At 39.0% G+C, this 22,777-nt stretch overlaps 1 protein-coding gene across 1 annotated transcript in view; it reads left to right on the plus strand.

The window, feature by feature from the left end:
- The window catches only part of LOC124283192 (selenoprotein N-like), a 31,203-nt gene extending 12,397 nt beyond the window's left edge, over positions 1–18,806 (plus strand). Inside the window, 8 exon segments of the mRNA XM_046719224.1 lie at positions 10,260–10,373; positions 10,962–11,317; positions 12,595–12,746; positions 13,445–13,695; positions 16,240–16,350; positions 16,352–16,450; positions 17,253–17,422; positions 17,913–18,806. Of these exon segments, the coding sequence (XP_046575180.1) occupies positions 10,260–10,373; positions 10,962–11,317; positions 12,595–12,746; positions 13,445–13,695; positions 16,240–16,350; positions 16,352–16,450; positions 17,253–17,422; positions 17,913–17,988 (1,329 nt within the window). The 3' untranslated portion in view covers positions 17,989–18,806.
- Positions 18,807–22,777: the final 3,971 nt, after the last annotated feature.

The following is a 22,777-nucleotide window of genomic DNA, read 5'->3' on the forward strand; positions in this document are numbered from 1 at the left end:
GCATGCCATCGGTTCCCACTTGTGAACATTGATGCTCATAGTGGGGCGGTGGGGTAGTCTAGTGGTTAAAGCGTTGGCTTGTCACGCCGAAGACCCGGGTTCGAATCCCCACATGGGTACAATGAGTGAAGCCCATTTCTGGTGTCCCCCGCCGTGATATTGCTGGAATATTGCTAAAAGCGGCGTAAAACCAAACTCAGTCAGTCAGTGATGCTCATAGTGTCATGACCATGCTGTGTGTAACTCTTTGTGTATATCATTAGATATTGCTAAAACTGAGGCCTGCATAGTTTTATGAACGTTATGGTAGAAGCAAAATGTTTATATAAATATTATCTTGGATTATCTTCGAGTTGTCCATAAAAGTGGGCACTTAATGTTTTGTATTTAAAGCAATACGTTTTTGTCGTAATAGATCTTCATCAAATATTCCTCTGTGATAAAGTTTCCAATAAGTTTAGACTAAGTCAGTCCCCAAGGACCTTCAGCTTCATAAAGGCAGGCTGTATCTGTGTATTGCTGAAATATTGCTAAAAGTGGCGTAAAACTAAACTCACTCACTCAAGATTGATTTGAGGTTAATTAGGATTGCACACAATAGCATCTTTTCAGTCAAAAGCATATTCTGTTATATATTTTTATGAATTTGGTGTTGTCTCCTGTAAATCAAGTAACACAATGGTCTGATTTGATATGAGCGTGTTGGAAAAAAACAAATAAATGTGACCATCTCTCTTATGTATTCAGATATAAAGGTTTTTGATTTTACCAGCCATTGACCGGTTTTGATAGAAAAACATAGTACATGTACTTCAAGGTCTTACAGTGAGTGGATTTAGTTTTGTACCGCTTTTAGCAATATTTCAGCAATATCCTGGCTGGGGACACCAGAAATGGGCTTCACACATTTTGCCTATGTGAGGAATTGAACCCGGGTCTTCAGCGTGACGAGTGAACACCTGAACCACTAGGCTACCCTGCTGCCCTCATTTCTTATACAGTAATTATAATACATGGCTGTTGTCCATCTTCTACTTATGCTGTTGGCATGGCTGAGATCAATGCGACTGGGTCAGTTCGCAATATAAACCCCTGTTTACCCATGGGCAAGGAGTAAGATTAACGGGTCACATTGGTGGCTGCTTGGTAGATGTTTAACATGAGTACAGGGTAGCGTGGACACGTGTTGTTTTCAGTTTAAGTTTTCTTTCAATGGCATAGATCTGAGTTTCATTTGTATTCATGGTTTTAAAAATTTCAACATTTTTATTAAAATGGCAGCACCTTGTAAACAGGTATAAGAATACCTCTTTCATAATTCATCAATTCTGAAATCATGGTTATTGTTGTGTGTATGTAAGTATATGTATACAGAAAGGGCTCCTTTTGAAGTTAGGTAGTTGTGGCACTGGTAATAAGGGTTTAAATCCCCACATGGGTACAATGTGTGGAGCCCAGTTCTGGTGTTCTGGAGCCCACTGTGATGTTACCATTGCCAAAAGTGGCACTAAACCTCCTCACTCACTCACTCACTCCACCCACCCACCAACATTCACCCACCCACTCACTCACTCACTCACTCACTCACCAACCCACCCACCCACCCATTTACTGCTCAATACTGATACACATAAACTCACTCACTCACTCACTCACTCACTCACTCACTCACTCACTTTACTGCTCCTCATTTACCAACCCACCCACCCAACATTTACAGCTCAATACACATGATACACATAAATGTGTCATTTATGTAGGATTGCTTGTCTTTCTCTGAAGGTTAAAACAATAATGTTGGTGTGTTCCTTTTGTCTGTCCCAGAACCTGTAAATGTGTTTGTTTGTTGGTTAACATGGTAACCAGCAATATTCCTGTAATAGGATGGAGGTGTGTAAATATTTGAGTGGCATTATATGCATAGATCTACACAACAGGGATAAGACAACATGCAAATACCAAGTCAGTGAGTCTGACACCCAATCCCGGTTGTCAACTCTTAGGATAAGCTCGGGTTGTGAAAGACCAATTCTAACCAAGATCTTCAAGATTGTCTTATAATTAGACAGATTTTGTAATAACGACCACTTCCTTGTCTATACACATGTCCTTGACATTTCAAGCTTCAACTGGGACCGTGGAGTAGCCTAGCGGTAAACACAATCGCACGTAATAATAATAGTAATAGTAATCGTCCGCTTATATGGCGCTCATATCCAGGCACATTGCCTGCTCACGGCGCTACGTACATTACTATCCCCGGTCATAGGACACTATCGTACTTTCCGATACTTTTTCAACTCCATGGGGAGCATACAGCCATGCTGCCTGTTAGGCGAATGAACTTAACATTCACATTGCCAGCACATCCTCACGGGTACCCATTTTACAGCTGGTTTCTGGGCTTTCTCTTGCCCCTTCTATGCACGTCACTCCAAAGACCTTGATTTGATGCCCCACATGGATACAATGTGTGAAGTCCATTTCTGGTGTTCCCGCTGTGACGTTGCTGTAATATTGCTAAAAGTGGCAAAAACAATACTCCCTCACTCACTCCAGCTCCATCTTCCACAGTTCCAGCTAAAAAACTAACATATGCTACTTTGTAATCATGCTTATCTACCTTCATTAAAATTGTCTTTCAAAATTGTACATGTGTCAAGTAAAATATATTCTTAGTTTTACCTAAGATCTCATTATTAATGATGATGTGTTTAGTTAACATTTGCCATATGAAACACTATTTCTTTGTTTCTACCCCCAAAACAATAATAAGACAACTCTTGTTTAATATTGAAATCCATATAAACAGCTTTAACCTTCAAAATATCTTTTCAGAGATATCTGCCTTTTAATGTAATGTGTATTTAAAACATAGAAATTCATTCACATTAAACATTCTTTATGCCCATTAGTATTCAAACTGACCCTGAAACAAATATATCCAATACAGCCCATGCAAGTCTAGAATATGTGGCAAGTCTATATTTCTACATTAAAAATGAAGAAAGTATCTAGGCTCCTTTTCATCATGTATTGTAGAAATTGGAACTGTTTTTGTCTGCAAAGCAATTCAATTTTCAGAGGCAAGTTAGCTGACCACATCAGGTGCAAATATCAGCTAAAACATTTTCACAAGAATGATGCATATGTCTAACAATAGTAACATCAGTGTAGCAATATTCCAGCAATATCACGGCGGGGGACACCAGAAATGGGCTTCACACATTGTACCCATGTGGTTAAACCTTTGAGGGATATGGCGCTTATTAATAATGATTAAGCTACTGATATATAGATATATTTATAATATTTAATACCATGATGGTTTTCCAAGGTAACGATGGTATTTTGCATTAATTGAGAGGAGGAAGTTATACCACTAGACGTTTAATGATGCATGTGGAATTGTGTATATTTCAGTTTCATGATCGTGGTTGGTTTATTGAAGGGCTTAAAATTCAATATCTGTGGTGCTGTTTGGTGCACTGGTACCAATCTTCACCTGCCAGGTCTCAAATAGGATTAACCTGCCATCAGTGATGTGTGTTGTGATCAGTTTACAGGTATATTCTATTTGCTGTGCAGATCATTGGGACTAAGACAATATTTACACTCAGAGAGCTGTCATGCTTTCCATTTTCCTTTATTGGTTTTGTTCAGGATAACTGTCCAATAGGCTTGCATGACTGATTTGCATCGGTTTAGAAATTTTATAGAGTGGCGTGCCGAAGATTGATTATTGTAGAAAAAGGCGGGCTTATTGTGACAGCCTGGCTTATGGTGATAGCCATTTTGTGCAATAGGGGCATAATGTGCATATTATGGACCTATTATTTTCAATTTATGACTTAATGTAAAAGTTGGCTATCGTTTTCCATGAGAACTGATCACTAACAGATTTTGTAGAGTGGTGTTTTGAGAATCAATTATTCTAAAAAAACACAGGATTATTGTGAAGCAGCTAGGTAGTGCAGTAACCTCATGATATGTGTATCGTGAAGGTATTATGTTCCATTACTGAATTTAAGAACTGGCTATCATTGTTTTCCATGAGAGGAAATAATTACCGCAAACAACTACTTGGCAGCCATATTGAAAATGTAATTTGGCTGACAGCTCAACACATATGTGTAATTATCCCCCGCCACACGTTTAGCGTGAAGCGGGGGATATAGTATTAGGCTCCGTCCGTCCGTACGTACAAATTGGAATATCTTAAGAACCATTGACTGGATTCTTTTCATACTTGGTACCTAGGTTCATCACAGTATAAGAAAGGTCCGAGTCAGGTTTGGTGACCTTGACCTTCATTTCAAGGTCACCAGGGGACGTTTTACCCTTGTCAGCGAGATTTCCCAAGAACCGTCCACTGGATTTTCTGTATGTTTGACACCAAGCTTCATATAGGGAAGGCGCAGGGCCAGTTGAGTTTGGTGACCTTCCCATAATTTTCAAGGTCACGACGACACTTTGAAGAATTCAGCATGTTAGCCTGCATGTTAAGCTTGTCAGCGAGATACCTCAAGAACTGTTCACTGGATTTTCTTCATATTTGACACCAAGCTTCATATAGGGAAGGTGCAGGGCCCAGTCGAGTTTGGTGACCTTCACATAATTTTCAAGGTCACAGCGACACTTTGAAGATTTCAGTATGTTAAGATTGTCAGCAAGATATCTCAAGAAGGGTTCACTGGATTTTCTTCATAGATTTTCAAGACTTCTCTTGAATGTTTTTTGATAAGCAATTTCTCTATTACTATTTTTGGCATATTTCATACACCATGACATTCATGTCAAGGTCAAAGTGAGTCTTGAAAATATTTGTGTGTTTGAACAGCTACAGAGCAGAGCAAAATATCAAGAGAGGTTGACTGGTCATGTTTTTGTTGACATTTAACTTCATCTTAAACTACGACCTTCACTTTCATTACTCTTTAAGTTTGATTTGATAATATGCGGCGGGGGATTATGTCACCTTAGTGACAACTGCTTGTTTCATATCCAGTTAGTATATCATGAAAGGGGTATGTGAGAATATTTGTTGAGGATAAGATAAGCTGACAAGTCTTTTAGTGCTGATACTAGTTAGAACCAGTAAGGACCAGTAAATGTTTTCTCTCGGTGCTTGTTTTATATTCCTATTACTGGTTCTCGCTCATCCTCGATAATCTCCAGGGTATACGTTACGATCCCTCTCCACTATACCCTGGATGCATCCACGGCTTGGCCCGATAAATATATTACCTCCCTTTGCTGGCTCCGCATTCTCACTGTAGCCAATCAGCTAAGCCACTGTTACATCCGAGCATGCCAGTGTCAACAAAGATAGCGGTCGCAAGTCGCGAAGGTTTGTCCACAGTGCCACTCAGATTTTTGAGGAAATAATACAGACAAATTGACAGATCTGAAAGTTTCAAAAAATATATGTAAGAACTCCTTCTACCTCTTTCAGAGTACCTCTGCATCAGTTGTGTTGTTTAAACGGTTAGATAATTTAAGAAGCGAAAGTGAGTTGTGATTGGTTCGCTCAACTTCCCAGTGTAGACACCTGATTGGATAAAAAGTGATCATCAGGCCAACGTGGATGCCCTATAGGAGATTATAGTGGAGAGTGATTGTAACGTATACCCTGGAGATTATAATGGAGAGTGATCGTAATGTATACCCTCGATATTATAGTGGAGAGTGATCGTAACATATACCCTCGAGATTATCGAGGATGGTTCTCGCTTAGCCATTGATCTTCATGTATTTTATTGAGTTTTTCGATAAATATTTACTCACAGCTAAGTTCAAAGACTTCTTTTATTATTCTGAAATTAAGCAGTTTAAAATGTCTCCTAGAATTGAACATGACATATTGCAGCCATCATGACTGACCAGCGGCAGCCATATTGGAAATGCTGTTTGGCTCATTACTCTTTTGTGTTTGCAAGTGTCAGCTAGTGATTAGATTCTCATGGACACTGTGTACTAATGTATGACAGAAATAAATGTGAGAGGCAACTAAGTGGACCAGGTGATCTGACTCATTTGATTTGTCGATGCATGTCATCTTATCCAAATTGCATGGATTTGTGGCAGTGATGTTCAATGGATTGTCTGGTCAAGGCTCGATTATTCTTTGCAACAAACAAAATATTTGAAGATTCCGTTTTGCAAGTGTGCTTTTTAAATGATTTCTGAAAGTTCCAAAACTACAGGCATAGGTATCATCACTAAAACTTCTAATGGAGAACCCGTGAAGGTCTGGGTTAGAATGTGCCTTCAGTAACCCATGCTTGTTGTAAGAGGCGACTAACAGGATCGGGTGGTCAGGCTCGCTGACTTGGTTGACACATGTCAACGGTTCCCAATTACGCAGATCGATGCTCATGCTCACTGGATTGTCTGGTCCAGACTTGATTATTTACAGACCGCCGCCATATAGTTGGAATATTGCCGAGTGCGTCATTAAACTAAACTCACTCACTCACTCTAATGGAGAATAAAATCAGATCCTATCAGTAGAAAAATGTCAGCCTCTGGTGCAATTTTGAAATAGATATTTTGGGATCTGGTGAAAAATCTGATCCATAAAGAAAAACTTATGAGAAGTAGAGCCTTGGTGCTTCATAATTTCCAATTATTTTTCAAATTTGACAGCATTCATTATACAACACATGCTTGATATGTTAGTTAAGTTAGTTAATATGTTTATAAGCTCAGTAAGTTCTTCATAGACTGCCAAGACAAGATGCCTTGATAATACTGTACTGTGAGTGTTCGGAATTCATCAGTGTAGTCCTCTGTGGAGATTCTGTGTTAGAACAGATCCCAGGAACCTGGGTCATAATCCACAAAGCGTTCATAGTGTTACAAGCTATCACCACTATGTAGTTTATGATAGACTTACGAATGATGTTCTACAAATGCTTTGTGGATTGGGCCCCTGTGCTGGTTGTAAGGGGTAACTTAATGGATTGGGTGGCCCAGCGTGACTTTTTTATAGCGTGTCATCTTAACCTGAAGGTTACATTGTTGCTTATTATATCAATCACTGGATTGTCTGGTACAGATTAGATTATTTACAGCCTTCTGTCATATTGCCGAGAGCAGAGTAAAACAAGAAATGTGTGTGCAGTACAGGGAAAGGGCCCATGTACCGGTAGTCATGTAGAGTGAGTGAGTGAGTGAGTTTGGTTTTACGCCCTTTTTAGCAATATTCCAGCAATATCATGGCGGGGGACACCAGAAATGGGCTAACACATTGTACCCATGTGAGGAATCGAACCTGGGTTTCGACGTGACGAGCGGAACGCTTTAACCACTAGGCTACCACACCGTCCCAGTCATGTAGAGAGTGCAGGTTGTACTTCCTAACGACATGCCACTCTGTTGGCAATGTTTCAGTTAATTAACTTCTGGGGTTTTCTTAACCAAACTGTCTTCAGTATGACATAATGAAGTGATAATGTAGTGCAACAAGTATTTGGCTTGTGTAAGTTTATGCTTTGGGGCTTATTACTGAGGTGAACTTTTTACCTTTTTGGCAACTTATCAAAAAGCGATTATGTTTGCAACCGTTCCTGAAACATATTGAAGTGTACTTCATGATGCACAAACACAAATTTGAAACAGGATGATGTGTAGATCAAAGCTGGCTCTCAGCGAATTTGTCTGTGTTTTTTATACATTATGCATCTTCTTAATGTATTTCTGGATTGTGTGTGTAAGATAGTAAACATTTAGTTATATTGAATTATCTCAGCACATTACAAGGTTTCAGTCCTATTCTTAAAGCCAGGTGACTGTTGCTAGGGGTGAAACAGTACGTTCTTACCATGGTATTGAACTTATAGCGATATAAGGCCTTCGGTTTGGTATATATAGAGATTATTAACCGAGTGTGTTTCCGTATCATTAATATCATATAAGGAATACAAATTGTATTTTGGATTGCATTACGGTATAACGAACTGAAGGCAAAATGCTGCAGTTCTACTAATTCCTCAGTAGGGGCAGTGGGGTAGCCTAGTGGTTAAAGCGTTGGCTCGTCACGCCGAAGACCCGGGTTCGAATCCCCACATGGGTACAATGTGTTAAGCCCATTTCTGGTGTCCCCCGCCGTGATGTTGCTGGAATATTGCTAAAAGCGGCGTAAAACCATACTCAGTCAGTCAGTAATACCTCAGTATATCGTTTCACCCCTAATTGTAGTTAATATTCACTGCACAGTTTATATGTGTAGTCTAGTGCCTGTCTTATATGGCCCATGTTAATGGGTAGAGCCAGTCAGTGATATCTGTAGGGGCCCCAGGCTGTGATACCATCTTGATAGTGAAACACACCTGTACAGAGATAAGTCTTGACAACACAGGTACGAACTGTCCCGCTCTAGTGGACATTGTTGGTTTTCACAGGTGAAGTCATTCTTACTTTATTTGCTTTAAACAGTTTTGAAATAAAGTTAATTTGAAAACTAGTTTAAAGAAAGAAATATTAAGTTAATCAATACAAATTGTTGTTTGTAAGTACATTTATGATAAGTTGGTAATACAAGAACAATTTAGTCTGGCCTTAATGTATAACTTTCATGACTACGGAATTTAATATAGGCTTGAAGTAATAGGAGTTGAATGAATGTGGTTGGGTAGACATGAAGACTGCTTCCTCATGTAATTATGTGTTACCTTATCATGAAGATTATAGTGATAGACAATCTAGTGATCAACAGCATGAGCATCGATCTATGCAATTGCGATACAATGACATGTGTCAGTTATCCTCAGACCACGTGATCTGACCAGTAGTTACCTCTTACAACAAGCATGGGTTGCTCAAGATCAATTCTAACCCGGACCTTCACAGGTCACAAATGTTTAATAATTTAACGTAAGCATAATAATGAACACCAGCGCCAGATAAACTGGAGACTAGATCGGTATGACCAATAGTGTATACCCATGGTCTTGGGGACCTTCTTACCAGTCAACTGTAAATGCTGACCAGGTCCACATTGAGCGACCTTCCTGTCTACTGACTTTTGTGTCAAATGGTAGATATTTCCCAATTATGATGTATTTGATCAATAAAACACTATACAAATGATAAAAAAAAAAAAAATTCCCAATGTGCTATTAATAATATATGAACCCTTTAACTTGATATGTGATAGTTTTCAAACAAACTCAAAACAATCATGGCAGTGAAACATGCCAGTTTTGTATGACACATATTCAATCACACAGAAGCATAGTCTACTCATGTATCAGCTCAGTCGCCAACTGCACAGGTCATCCAAACGAGTCGCCTCGCTGTATTGAAGGGGGGGCGGTGGGTTAAACCTAGTGGTTAAAGCTTTGGCTCGTCAAGCCGAAGACCGGGTTCGAATCCCCACATGGGTACAATGTGTTGAGCCCATTTCTGGTGTCCCCCGCCGTGATGTTGCTGGAATATTGCTTAAAAGCGGCGTAAAACCAAACTCAGTCGGTCAGTCAGTGTATTGAAGGCCAGGAATGAGTCCAGGGATGTGTACCGGTACTACCAAAGTGGTGACAACCAGCACACAGGAGATTCAAAACCATTTTACTCACACTTCTGTGAATTTGCTACTTTCATGAAATGTCAGGTTTTGTAGTTGAAGTTGAAAGTCTACATTTCTTAGAGGCCTCTCTGACTGTTGATTTGGTTCCTTCCTGAACAAATATTACCAGCGTAAATATGTCTTGCCCAGTAAATTTGGCAACTCTCCAGTGGAACAAATTTTCAGTGAGGCAAAGAAATCAACATGTATATATATTCAAGGTCCAGATAATTACATTAATATCTCAAGTTCAAGGTTATGGTTAGGGTAATGAAACATTTTCACTTGGAAATTTATACCAGACTTGAAATACTTCGAGAAATGTTGTGGAACAAAATCCCTAGCCATTGAAAACATATCCCCGCTAAAACAGATCCCCGCTAAAACAGATCCCCGCTAAAACAGATCCATTAGGGTTTTAACCCAGGATATAGTAAAAAGGAACATTTTCACTATGATTACTTCAGGAACATATACTCTTTGACACTTGCAAAACATTTATCAGGGTTTTTTTTCAGACTCTTTGCAAGACATCCTGGGCAGCTCATGTGGTCATAGAGTTGAATCTGTGCACTGCACAGAACATACAGTTGGCAGAGGATATGAGAATATCAAGCTTTGTAATCCAGGTGCAGATTGAGTCCTTAACAGCTTATGCCAGTAAATCCAAAACTTTGCATTTGTTGTACAGGTGACAGGCTTGGTGTATGATGTCCCTATCGAGGAGGAGGATGAAGTTGTCACCATCAAGGCCTACATTGATCCTCTTAGACAGGAGACAATGACCAAAGACTTTAATGAGCAGGTAACTATGACAACAGCACAAACGCACAAAGAGGTCAGTGATTGGATAAAACAACAGTGAATTGATAAAATGTATCTTCCTATACTCAGTGTTTCTGATGTCATTTTTATCTGACAGACATATTATGGATAATCGAGGATGAGAAGATATTCAAATTCAAATTAGGGTAGCCTAATGGTTAAAGCGTCCGCTTGACGCCCTGAAGACCGGGTTCAATTCCCCACATGGGTACAATGTGTGCAGCTCATTTCTGGTGTTCCCCACCGTGATATTGCTGGAATATTGCTAACAGCAGCATAAAACTAAACTCACTCAAATTCCTAACTGGAGACAGTGCAAGTGTTCACGCATCCCCTACGTAATAAAGTGAACTGCGTACAATGTACAATAGTTTTTCTTCACAGACAGAAATCATGTAAGCATACCTTGGTAAAAATTATGTGTCTTAAACAGACAGAATATGTAATAGTTATCAACGTAATTGTTCCATATTTCTTTGAATGTTACAGTTACAAATGTTGTTAGTCAGTGATAATGGAGAAGCTTATGTGCAGAAGTATACCTGAGATATCTCTTTTCATGTTCCAGTATGGTGGGCTGGACGCATTTGCTGGCTTGAAGAATTGGCGTAAGCCTGCCATAGAATGGATGAACTTTGGTGCACGCCATTTTTCTGTGTTCCTACCACCAAATATAGAGACAGCAGACCTGGGAGACGTGTACCAAATTGTGAACACCCAGTCATCAATGTTTGGCTCCATAATCGGTTCCAGTCTGTCCAGCAATCGGTACTACCCACCCAAGGTGGTGGACTCTAATGTGATGATTCACAGACTCCTCACCATGTTCCATTCACGACCATTTATCATATCACGCTTCGCCCCGACTGGTAGCGTGGCAACTGTCAGGGCCATGAACGACAAGTACTTTGATATACAGTTCAGGTAAACACACACGCTGAGACTCTTTAAGATATACTGTTTTCTTTTATATTCTTGTTTTGTTATGGGGAAATGTTTTTGGGTAAAAATGCTATTCAAAATCCTGAAATACAGATTTTACATTGCCCAGTTTTAGATGAATGCAGAAAATATTTCCTGCTGCAGGTATAATATTATTCCAAAATCCACACCCATATGTAAATGATAAAACATATTTTCAGGGATTTACAGGACACAAATTCCTGCGTCCTGTACACATTAAAATGGACAATGGACGCAACAAAATTTATTAGCACATCCACAGGGATGCAGAAAAAGTCCAAATACTTTTTGTAAAAATTCTAATCAAGTATCAGGAATTTATCATTGAGTTTGCTACTAAGTGGGTTATGGTATCATTTGCAAATTAATTACTGTAACAATGTGAAGATCATGATACACAATACAATAACAGTATTAATAGTATTATTTAAGTGTCTGGGGTCCATGACCCCTGAAAATTAAGAGTATGAGTCCCAGGGACCCTCAAATACAGGTCTCATGTATTTTGTTAAATAAGATGAGTGAGGGTGATTTGGTGCAGCTTTTGACAGTATTCCAGTAATATTACTGCAAGTCCACTTAACGGGAAATCTTGAAGTGATGCAGGTCTGTAATGAGTGTGGTTATGTGCTGTTCAGCCTAGAAATATAATTGGGGTGAACAAGGGTTACCAGTCACAATCATAGGTTTCTGGCGTACCCAAGGGAGGTAACTCTGCACAGTGAACTGCGGAACCTTAGACAACAGGGCCGCCCTTGCTCCTGACTTTGATGAAACATGCAGGAAGACAGAGGAGCATATTGCAGTCAACTTGTGGCATTTTTGATTGTATTATATTTAATTTTTTAAACTCATAAAACAGATTTGTTAGAGACATCTTTGTTTTGCTCTTTGACAATTCTGAAGCATGTGTAGGAGAATTGTTGTTTCTCGTACACATACATGGAATTATCCCTCTATGTATTATTATTCCTCTGTGCATAGCATTATTTACTTGTTTGGTGAGTTATTTTGTATCATTTGTCAAGTATTGCAACACTGAGACACCTGTACAGGCAGAGAACCCACAAGCCCTCAGGTACAAGCAGTGTGTGTGATATTATTGTATCCTGAAGGTTACAACAAATACATGCTTTTTATGAGGTGGACGTTTACACCATGTTATCACTATTCCAGTAGATGTTTCATATATATTTCTGCTGTCAGACTAAACACCAATAGATGTCCTTACATTTCAGGATTCATGCCGAGTTTCAGCTGAACGAACCTCCATATCATCCTTACTGGTATACACCGGCCCAGTTCATGGGCAATGTCATCATGGCACGGGACAGCTCACATATCCTCTACTTCAACCTGTACTGCCCCACGGACAAGAAACTTAATGTTGGTAAGTAAGACCACTCGCCATCAAGATACAAATATCCTCTGACATTAAGGTTATATGTAGTCGTTCCTGGCCCTTGTTTTAGGTGTAAATTAATGGGGTTCTTTTCTGTGAGCTTAGGTAAATCTGACTATCCATGCTGTTCACATGTAGGGGAGATAAGGAGTGAGGGGCAACTGTACGAACATCAAAACTTATGCTCATTTCTTTTTTCCTTGGGGCAGTGGGGTAGCCTAGTGGTTTAAGCGTTCGCTCGTCATGCCGAAGACCCAGGTTCGATTTCCCACACCAATGTGTGAAGCCCATTTCTGATGTCCCCCGCCGTGATGTTGCTGGAATGTTGCTAAAAGCGGCTAAAACCATACTCACTCACTCTTTTTTCCTTACACTTTGAAGGTTCATATCCAAGTGAACTCAAACTTAGCACCATCCCCATACCTATCCCATATCTGCTTCTTCAATCTGAGATTTAACTTAGATCCAAATCTTACCCATGATCCAAGCTCTACCATAGATCTGAGTCCTATAATTAATCAGAGGTGTAACCCAGCTCTGTGTCATACCATAGATTTGAGTCCTACCTTGGACCCTCTTATATCCATGGATCTCAGTCTTAACTTCTACCTCAGTCTTCTGTCCCACCATTGTTCCAAGTCTCTGGGAGTTTAGTCTATGTGTTAGTTTGATTGGTATGTTTGCAGACATGGAGTGGCTGAATGGGCCCAAGGAGAACGAGAACATGGAGGTGGACATTGGCTTCATGCCGCTGATGAAACTGAACAACACAGCACCGTCCGAGAAGGCACTTCATGGCGACCTACTTCTGAATGACTCCATGAAGGCAGAGAACCCTAATCTGCCCGAACTTGCGTCCGAGGTGGAGTGGATGTCTGAAATTTCACTTGAAGATGCTATAAGAGTGCTTGAAGTCAAATTGTACCCATTTAAGAAGGTACACAACATTGTCTACGTCACATCATTCTTTTCTTTTGAACCATGTTTGTAAAGATTTCGACACATACGTGAAGTGCTGGAGACTTCACTGGACATTATGGGAGTATGGTTTAGGACAGTCTAAGTAAGTGTCAGCTAACCTTTTGAATTGACCAATCAGAACACAGCTTACCAAATCGCGAAAGTTAACATTCGCACATACCGTTTGAACTTTTACCTCGAAAACTCAAATGATTCCGAATGCTATTTTCCGCACGATCACTTCCGAGTGTTACACATGGAGCACGCTGAACAAAGCGTTTTATCAATATTCCAGGATGTCATCTTGCGATCAGTGTCAGCGACCAGGGAAGAGAAAATATAAAAAAACGTTTTGTAAGTCCCGCCGAACCCTAAAATAGTAGCTGTTGTCTGATTGGTTAAATCCGTTCGGCCGTCTCGCGTTTGATTTGACGGTCATAGGTCGCTCAAAGGTTAGCTGATGCGACCTTCTACTAGGGTTTGTTAGACTCAGTATAGCAGTGTAACAAATAATATTGAGCCTAAGTTTACTTAAATGTGGTTTAGGACAATTTCATTTAAGGTGTCTATGAACATTTGTCAACCAAGTCAGGGAGAATGACCGCCCAATCCTGTTAGTTAACCCCCGCAACACTTTTTTCGGGGGGTATTAAAATGGACTCTGTCCGTGCGTCCGTCCGTCCTTCCGTGCACATTTGTCTTTTCCAAAGCAGAACTCTAAAACCGTTCAATTTTTTTTCACCAAACTTGACCACATAGATAGATCTGGTGGAGTACTGGTGCCTTTTGGTAGTTTTGGAATTCTGAATAAAATATTTTTGTCATTTCCATGGCAACAAGTTCGACTTAGACTGAAATTAGTGGTAGTGCTCTTTTCCGGAGCAGAACTCTAAAACCGTTCACTATTTCTTCACCAAACTTGGCACATAGATAGATCTGGTGGTGTACTGGTGCCTTTTGGTAGTTTTGGAATTCTGAATAAAATATTTTTGGCGTTTCCGTGGCAACAAGTTTTGACTTAGCCTGAAATTGGTGGTAGTACACTTTTCCGGAGCTGAACTCTAAAACTGTTCACTATTTCTTCACCAAACTTGGCACATAGATTGGTCTGGTGGTGTACTGGTGCCTTTTGGTAGTTTTGGAATTCTGAATAAAATATTTTTGGCATTTCCGTGGCAACAAGTTCGACTTAGTTTGAAATTAGTGGTAGTGCTCTTTTCCGGTGCAGAACTCTAAAACCGTTCACTATTTCTTCACCAAACTTGGCACATAGATTGGTCTGGTGGTGTACTGGTTCCTTTTTGGTAGTTTTGGAATTCTGAATAAAATATTTTTGGCGTTTCCATGGCAACAAGTTTGACTAAAACAGAAATTAGTGGTAGTGCACTTTTCCGGAGCAGAACTCTAAAACCGTTCAATGTTTCTTCACCAAACTTGGCACATACATAGATCTGGTGGTGTACTGGTGCCTTTTGGTAGTTTTGGATTTCTGAATAAAATATTTTGGGCATTTCCATGGCAACAAGTTTGACATACACTGATATTGGTGATAGTGCTCCTTTCTGGAGCAGAACTTTAAAAACCTTTCAATACTCTCCTTCCACTTTTCTATATACACACCTAAATATTTGACATAATCATAACTTGTAGACATAATCTTGAAGAGTATTTTGCCATTGCTGGGGATATTGATGACTTTGTCTTCTTGTTGCCTCTTGTGACAAGAATTGGTTCCTGAAGACCAATTCTAACCCGTATCTTCACTGGTCTCTATAAGCTCCTAATCAACATGTTCTCATATCAGTGAGACCGCCTCCGTGGTGTAGTGGTTAGAGCATCCTGCCCGAGAGCGGAAGGTCGCGGGTTCGATCCCGACCGCGTCATACCAAAAGACGTTAAAACATGGTACTTGTAGGTCCCTGCCTGGCTCTTGGCATTAATGGGTACAACAAGGACTGGTCGGCTCGGAGTCAGTATAATGTGTCTGAGTGGGGTATTCATGCTTCACTGCAGCATGGTATCTCAGTGGACTAGCACTATAAAACCAGCTTCAGTCTGGGCTAGTACAAGCAGCCGCACATACACATACACACGCATGCACGTCGTCATATGAGCGAAATATTCTCAAGTATGACGTAAAACCCAATTTCAACTCACCTCACCTCATATCAGTGATCCTTTTGTCTCAGATTACATTTGAGGTAATCTGTATCCCACGTCCAATCACTTTGCCATGGTTTCATTTTTTTTAATACACCACACCATTTCACCTGCAGCCACAATGAATCTATTCAACGAATGTAGAAAACTGGTCACTTTTTTTACTTGCATTGTCCGGAATTCCAGACCAAATTTGCTCATTGTGGAACTGATCTTTTCACTTTTGTCAAGCTGTTCAAAACATTTTTTTAACCTGATTCCAAAATCAGACAACTGTTAATGTATTTCTCCTCCCAAGATATATATTTACTACTTTAATTGGTTATTTCATGTGATTAGATTCAGTTTTCTGTGATTTCAGGTTCCATATTACAATTTTACAGAAGCTTTTAAAAGAGCAAAGACAGAGAAGAAGCTAGTGCACTCGATCATATTATGGGGTGCCCTAGATGACCAGAGCTGCTGAGGTTCGGGGGCGGACTCTCAGGGAAACCACCCTGGAGAGCCCGCCCGTCACTCAGCTCCTGTCTGAGAACTTCATTAGTTCCTGGTCCCTGTTAGCGGAACTAGAGGTGAGCTCATATGGTGGGATTGAGGATTGATGTTAGGGTGGGGTTGGGGTTTAGTGTGAGGGTGGGTCTGGGCTTAGGGTGAGGGCGAGATTGAGGTTTACGGTGAGGATTGATGAGATTGGGGTTTAATGTTAGGGGGAGGGTGGGAAGGGGGTTTAGTGTTAAGATGAGGTTAGGACTGGGATATAGTGTGAAGGTGTGGTGAGATTTGGGTTTAGTGTTAGGGGGAGGGTGCGATTGGGTTTTAACGTAAGGTTGTGGGTAAGATTGGGGTTTAGTGTTCGGGCCAGGGTGGGAATGGGGTTTAGTGTCAGGGTGAGGGTTTGACTGGGTGAGGGTTTAGTGTTAGGGTGAGGATGGGTTCAGGGTAGGTGGTCCCTGGTAACCAATAATGGTTCTTTATTTCGTCAAATTTGACACAAGTCATCTGGGCGCAGATCACTAAATACTGGGTTACACAGCATTGTCCATTTGAAAGTTACCAGCTCAAAAACTATTGTTTGAATGAACAAACCAAAAATAAAACATAAAAAACTATGTAAAGTGTACTATGTTATTACCAACTCAAATAAGTCCATTAATTTTAGTTTGTAATAAATGTATTTCATTATATGTGTTTTAACTAAAATATACAGTAGGTGTCCATGGCGAAAAAGGCAGTTTGTCATGTCTGTCAGTTCATTATAAGGGTGTACCTTATAATCATAGTTTATTGTATTTACTGTATTTAATGGTAATGACTCACAGCAGCAGATAAACAGCTTCTATGGCAGATTAAAAACGTGAGTTACCTCCCTTGCAGGAAATGAAGAAGGACTCCAGTGAGCCTGAGCTTGCAAAGAAGGCAGAGGAGATTATCACTAACTATAACTTCCCTGTCATGATGATGGTGATTCTGCCAAATGGCACCATCATTAACAAGTTAAATGCCAATGATTTCCTGGACATGGACACTTCCATTCTTGAGTCAGGGTGAGTAGGCATTCAAAAACTGTGATGTTTCAAATATTTCATTTGTAGCATTCTTTCATTGTTGCTTTAGCATTATTTTTCCATAAAAGGCAGGGATGGAAATAACTTTAAAATTGCTAGTGTCATCGGTACATTGGCACATGTGAAATCACTTGCCCTGATAATTTTTCCACTATACCGGCCGTGTTTTTGTTGATTTTTTAAATAAACGACATAATTAAGATTGGAAAGTCAACTGGACGCCGGTACAGTGTGATATACGAATTTGCTTGCCCGACAGAAAAAAACACTGGACTCGGACGTTGGGCAATGGGTTATTTTCACCCCTGAAAAGACTGCAGTGCTTCTGCACCAATTTTCCATCTAATGACTCCAGTGCTTCAACACCAGTTTTCTGTATGAGACTGTGTGAAACACATGAATGATGCTTTATCATTACCGTCCCTGTTTGTTATTCATGTCATTTATTATCTTGTATTTGTGCTTGCAGATTTTCTGAACCATCCAGCTACAACTATGTCAAGTTTCTAAAAGAAGGCATACAGAAAGCAGCTTCTGCCGCATAAAGCTTCCATATCCTGCTTTCATGACAACATATCCAACAATATAGTGAATCTCAGATGACAGTATTGACAGATAAATGTATAAATATTCAAAAGTATTGGATGTTACCTTTCAAGCCCTATAGAAACTGCAGAGCTACAAATAACTTTTCGGGTCATTGAGTTATGTACTCACTTGTCTTCATCTCAGTTGGGTATCCTAATTTTCCTTTGAGTAACCAAATAAATTGTACTCACCTCACTCAAACTCAATTGGGTATTTTGCCATTTTCCATTAATTTTTAGAAGTTTTGATGCCACTGAAATTACTACAAATATGTTTGGACTAAAACTATTTACTCATAACATACAGATACATCAATGTTTTATTTGTGTTTATGCATAAGATATCAAAAGAAGTATGACAATATACTTACATAAGATGTATATCCAATAGTTTGACTTTCAAGACCTCTGTCAGTTGGCACATATCGTTTCAAAATATATTTCTATGTGCACATATCTTGAAGTATGCAAACAGTTAAGAGAATATTCAAAACAAATCAAACCAACAGTGAATGTGGAGAGTATGTTTAAATCTGTGGATTGACTGTATACCGGTAATATTGTGCTTCTTTCATTATATTCAGCATGTGCCTGTCTGATGGTGAGGATGGGAAATACCATTGTCGTAGAAGTAGGTGTAGCCATAGCTTAAAACCATGAAAAACGATCTGATTGTATTGCATTTTTATGGGGCAAGTTGAGATTAAAAGACTTGTGACCATATTATGTTTTATGTAGATTTAGTTAACATAAATCCAGAAATGACCTCAAGAAAAGGAATATTTTGGTGCTGATTACTAAGTTGTCTTGACAATGTGTACTATGACGATTTGACCAGAAAGCAGATTTGCTAGGGAAAGTCTGACAACAACCGTTGTCTATTGCCAGTTGTAGTGGCAGCACCAAAGTGTCCAAGTTTCTTCAACAGATGGTTGTTTGATTCAAAGTAGTTTTGCAATAACCTGGTAAATAGTACATGTAGAATTTTTATTGTTAATTGGTGTACTGATATGCTTTACTTTATGAAAGTACTGTATGTTTAAAAATTCTCAATTCTGCAATATGTTCAGCTGAGACCAACTTATTCTTGTCACTTCAATCACAATTCAACCAGCTCCTTTGTTTTATTTTAAAAATGAGAAACAAAGAAGACAAATGATCATTTAACCTTTATTAGACTCATCAGATGTTGCAGTATAAGGTTGCCTTTGGGCAATTAAGACTAGACTGCTATGGTAATATTCTAATAAATACATCTTGAGTTTGTGTTAGATAACAGGTATTCAATGTGCTGGTTGTATTAGGTGTCCATATGTTTTCATTCATTTCCAATCTGCTGAATCTTATGTTAAAGTTGTATCCAGTGGTAAGAAAAGGTTGGCCTTAAGTCACAGTGATATTGTGGAATGGATTGTGGGAAATATTCTTAGTGACATGCTGAACACTGACCACTGTGAATAACTCTTTGTCATAAATAAGATCTAATAATTATTGTTGTATGTGACATGTTCGTCAATCTTGTTCTTTGTGTTTTATATGTTGTTTTGCAACCACTTTGCCATAATCTATATAATCAGTACCTAAACATTTCATAAAACCTGGCCATTGTTTAAAGTGTGCTACTCAGAGTGATGCTTCAGAGTCATGGCTATTGTGAGGAAACGGGTGCTGAATAAATCGATTTTGGTTTGGATGTGGATTTAAGTCTGAATGAAAACTGAAAACTTCATAGGTTTAACAAGCTCTGAACTGATGTTTGTTTTGAGTGAATACATCTGTATCAGAAGCTGAACAAAAGGATACAGTATGTCATTGTTTTGCTGATGCTCAAACAAGAGAAACTATTTAATCCTTTTTACTTTTTCTTTTCATGATCATCCATCATCAAAATATTATTTTTGTAACACATGGTTTTTTATAAAGAATTGTCAACATGAACTGAAAAACATTTGGGAAAATAATATTATCTTAAAAACCAAGGCATGTTTGCCACAAAAATAGTCTCTTATCAGATAAAATATAGTTGCCTTTAAACAGTGATGAATGTATGGCATGCTACTTTCCAAGTTTCAAGTTCCTGGTATGGCCATTCCCTGTGCTGCCATTCAGACTGTACCACACTTCTCAATAGATCGCCTTCAATTGATCTAGGCCCAGCAATATGAAAAACTGGTATCAAAGGGTTTAAGGTAGGATTTCCGTTCATGCCTAGATCACAAAATTTCAGAAAAGACTTTGTTTACTTTGTTGCTTGGATTAAAGATTTCTTGGAAAAAGTCATGGTCAGTTGTTCAGGAAAATACAACAAAGACTTGAAATTTTTGTGTTCGTCGAAACACCTGAGCATTCTGCCATGTGTGCTGTGTTGATGTTGAAGTGGTCGTGTTGGTCTTGCAGTTTAACACCATGTGTGAAGAATGTTGGTTGGTGGAATAAAAATATGAAGTGCAGGTCAGAAAAAATCCTTTCCAATGATCAATATTATAAGGTCATATGGTCCCTAAACCACTTTTTAAAAAGGTTTCACCTTATATGTTCTGCCTGTAAGTGTGCACTTTAAAAAATGTATACACTCTTAGATTCCTTAGAAAGTGGGATCAGTATATGTTCCCTTTCAGGTAGTGTAAAGAGCTTAAATACAATTATGCCCAGTGTACAAACAATTGGTCATAGCTAACAGTGAAAAACTTGTTTATCCAGACAGTACCATTCCAAGTGAAACCATTTTGATTATCAAATTTCAAAATTCTAGAATAATGTCCATTTGTATTGCTATGGTTTCCCACTCAGAAATCATGGTTTCCATAGTTGCAGGGTCTGGATTAATGAAGTTTCGCTAAATATATATATAGTGAAGAAATGGATGACTTTGCCTGCAGATGTGCCTTGCAAATTCAATTAGGAAGTGTTTGTTTTGAATTTCAGTGTATCAAGAAAGTGTTTAGAGATTCACCAATGAGAGATTTGTTAGAAAGATTTTGATATTTTTATCCAATGTCAACAACACACTAAGCTAGCTGGTACTTTGTGATGTGTTGAGATATATTGAAGTGTTCGCCATATTGTCTTTTTTAAGCAATTTCACTGTATTTGAATTGTTATATAATTGGAGACAAGTTGACTTACTCAGTCTCAAGCATCAACTGGGTGGACTGGGACACATAGTCACAGTACTTTGTCCAAGTTTACTGCACGTTGCTGTACCCGCAACTAGGTGTTTGCAGGTATTCATGTGGCCACCATCTGGTCATATACCAATGGATTCGTGGGTTCTTTTAAGTGCACAGGGTTATGTACTGTACACTAGGGGTTGTGACAACACTGAAAGATTCTGCACACAAAGTTGACTCCAAGGTTTTTACACCCGGTCACAGGTGGGCTCGATCAAATCACCTCAAGCTCGCTGGATCACTAGCCTGGCGCTTTAGCCAGTTCGCCCACCACGCCCACAAAGACCATTCTTATTTGGTTTTAATTTTTGTGTTTCTGCCATTAGGAAGTGTGTGTTTGATTTGTAAATAAGCTACTTGATTGGATAGATATTCAGAGAGGGTGCAAAATTCTTCCATTTGATTTATGTGTGAGGTTTGTTTGAAAGTCATTTCACACCGGGCCAGTTAAGTTTGGAACCTTGAATGCAAAAGTCAATTCAAACTTTACATTTATTTGTATATGTGGACAATTTCGTTATGTTTTTTTTTGTGAATCTAATTCAGATGTATAGAGAAAATGTTTGTAAAAATGATGTTTTTTTATGATTATATTTATTTTTTAAAGAATATACAATATATGCAAGCATTGTTATCAAAATAAAATAAAGTTTGAAAATATTGGTGTTTGTTCACAGTTTAGCGAAAACCTGTATTTGTTCAGACACCATAATATTTTATCTGTAGACAGTCTCTGATTTGCTGGACGCTGTTCAGCGTGTAGTGTTCATATTGAAAGGTGCGGACGTAAATTCCTACCGTCTTTGCCATACAGACGACAAGGGCAGATAACTCTTCAGTGATCACAGCATGCGAGAAGAAAGCAGTTGCGCAGAGGATCAAAATCTTGGCCCATCTATACTTTTTCAAGTATAGCTCCGTTTGGCTCAAAAACGGACGGATGAATTGTAATCTAACTCGAAAACTACTAAACTAACATACTCACTGATCATAATCAAATCACCAGACCAACTCTGTGATTTCTTTGCAGAATTTATGTCCTAAAAATAAAAAAAGTTGTTTAACAAACTATCATTAAAATGTTGACACAGTTCACTGTTTGCTACGAGGGAGGACTGCAAAGAGAGGAACAGCCAGGTGTACGTAGAGCACGTGCACAAGTGCCGACAAAGTTGTTGAATCATTTTCCTGTGCTGTGCTGTCGCCATCATTTCTCGCACACCTGGCTGTTCCTCTCTTTGCACCCCTCCCTCGTAACAAATAGTGAACTGTGTCAAAAATTTAATGATAGTTTGTTAAACAACTTTTTTATTTTTAGGAGATAAATTTTGCAAAAAAATCCCAGAGTTGGTCTGATGATTTGATTATGATCAGTGTTTCATTGAGTATTATATGTTTAGTAGTTTTCGAGTTCGATTGCAATTCATCCGTCCGTTTTTGAGCCAAACGGACTCGAGGGTTCAGTATTATTGTAATGCTGAATATTGGTTGTAACACACAAATTGAAACTTCATTCGGACTGCACTATACTCTTCAGTAGGTTAATAACGGGGGGTGGGGTGGGGGTTTGGGTGTTA

The sequence above is a fragment of the Haliotis rubra genome, unplaced genomic scaffold, assembly GCF_003918875.1.
Source record: "Haliotis rubra isolate DU_JTF1 unplaced genomic scaffold, ASM391887v1 Scf310, whole genome shotgun sequence".
In the NCBI taxonomy this organism is placed as follows: domain Eukaryota; kingdom Metazoa; phylum Mollusca; class Gastropoda; order Lepetellida; family Haliotidae; genus Haliotis; species Haliotis rubra.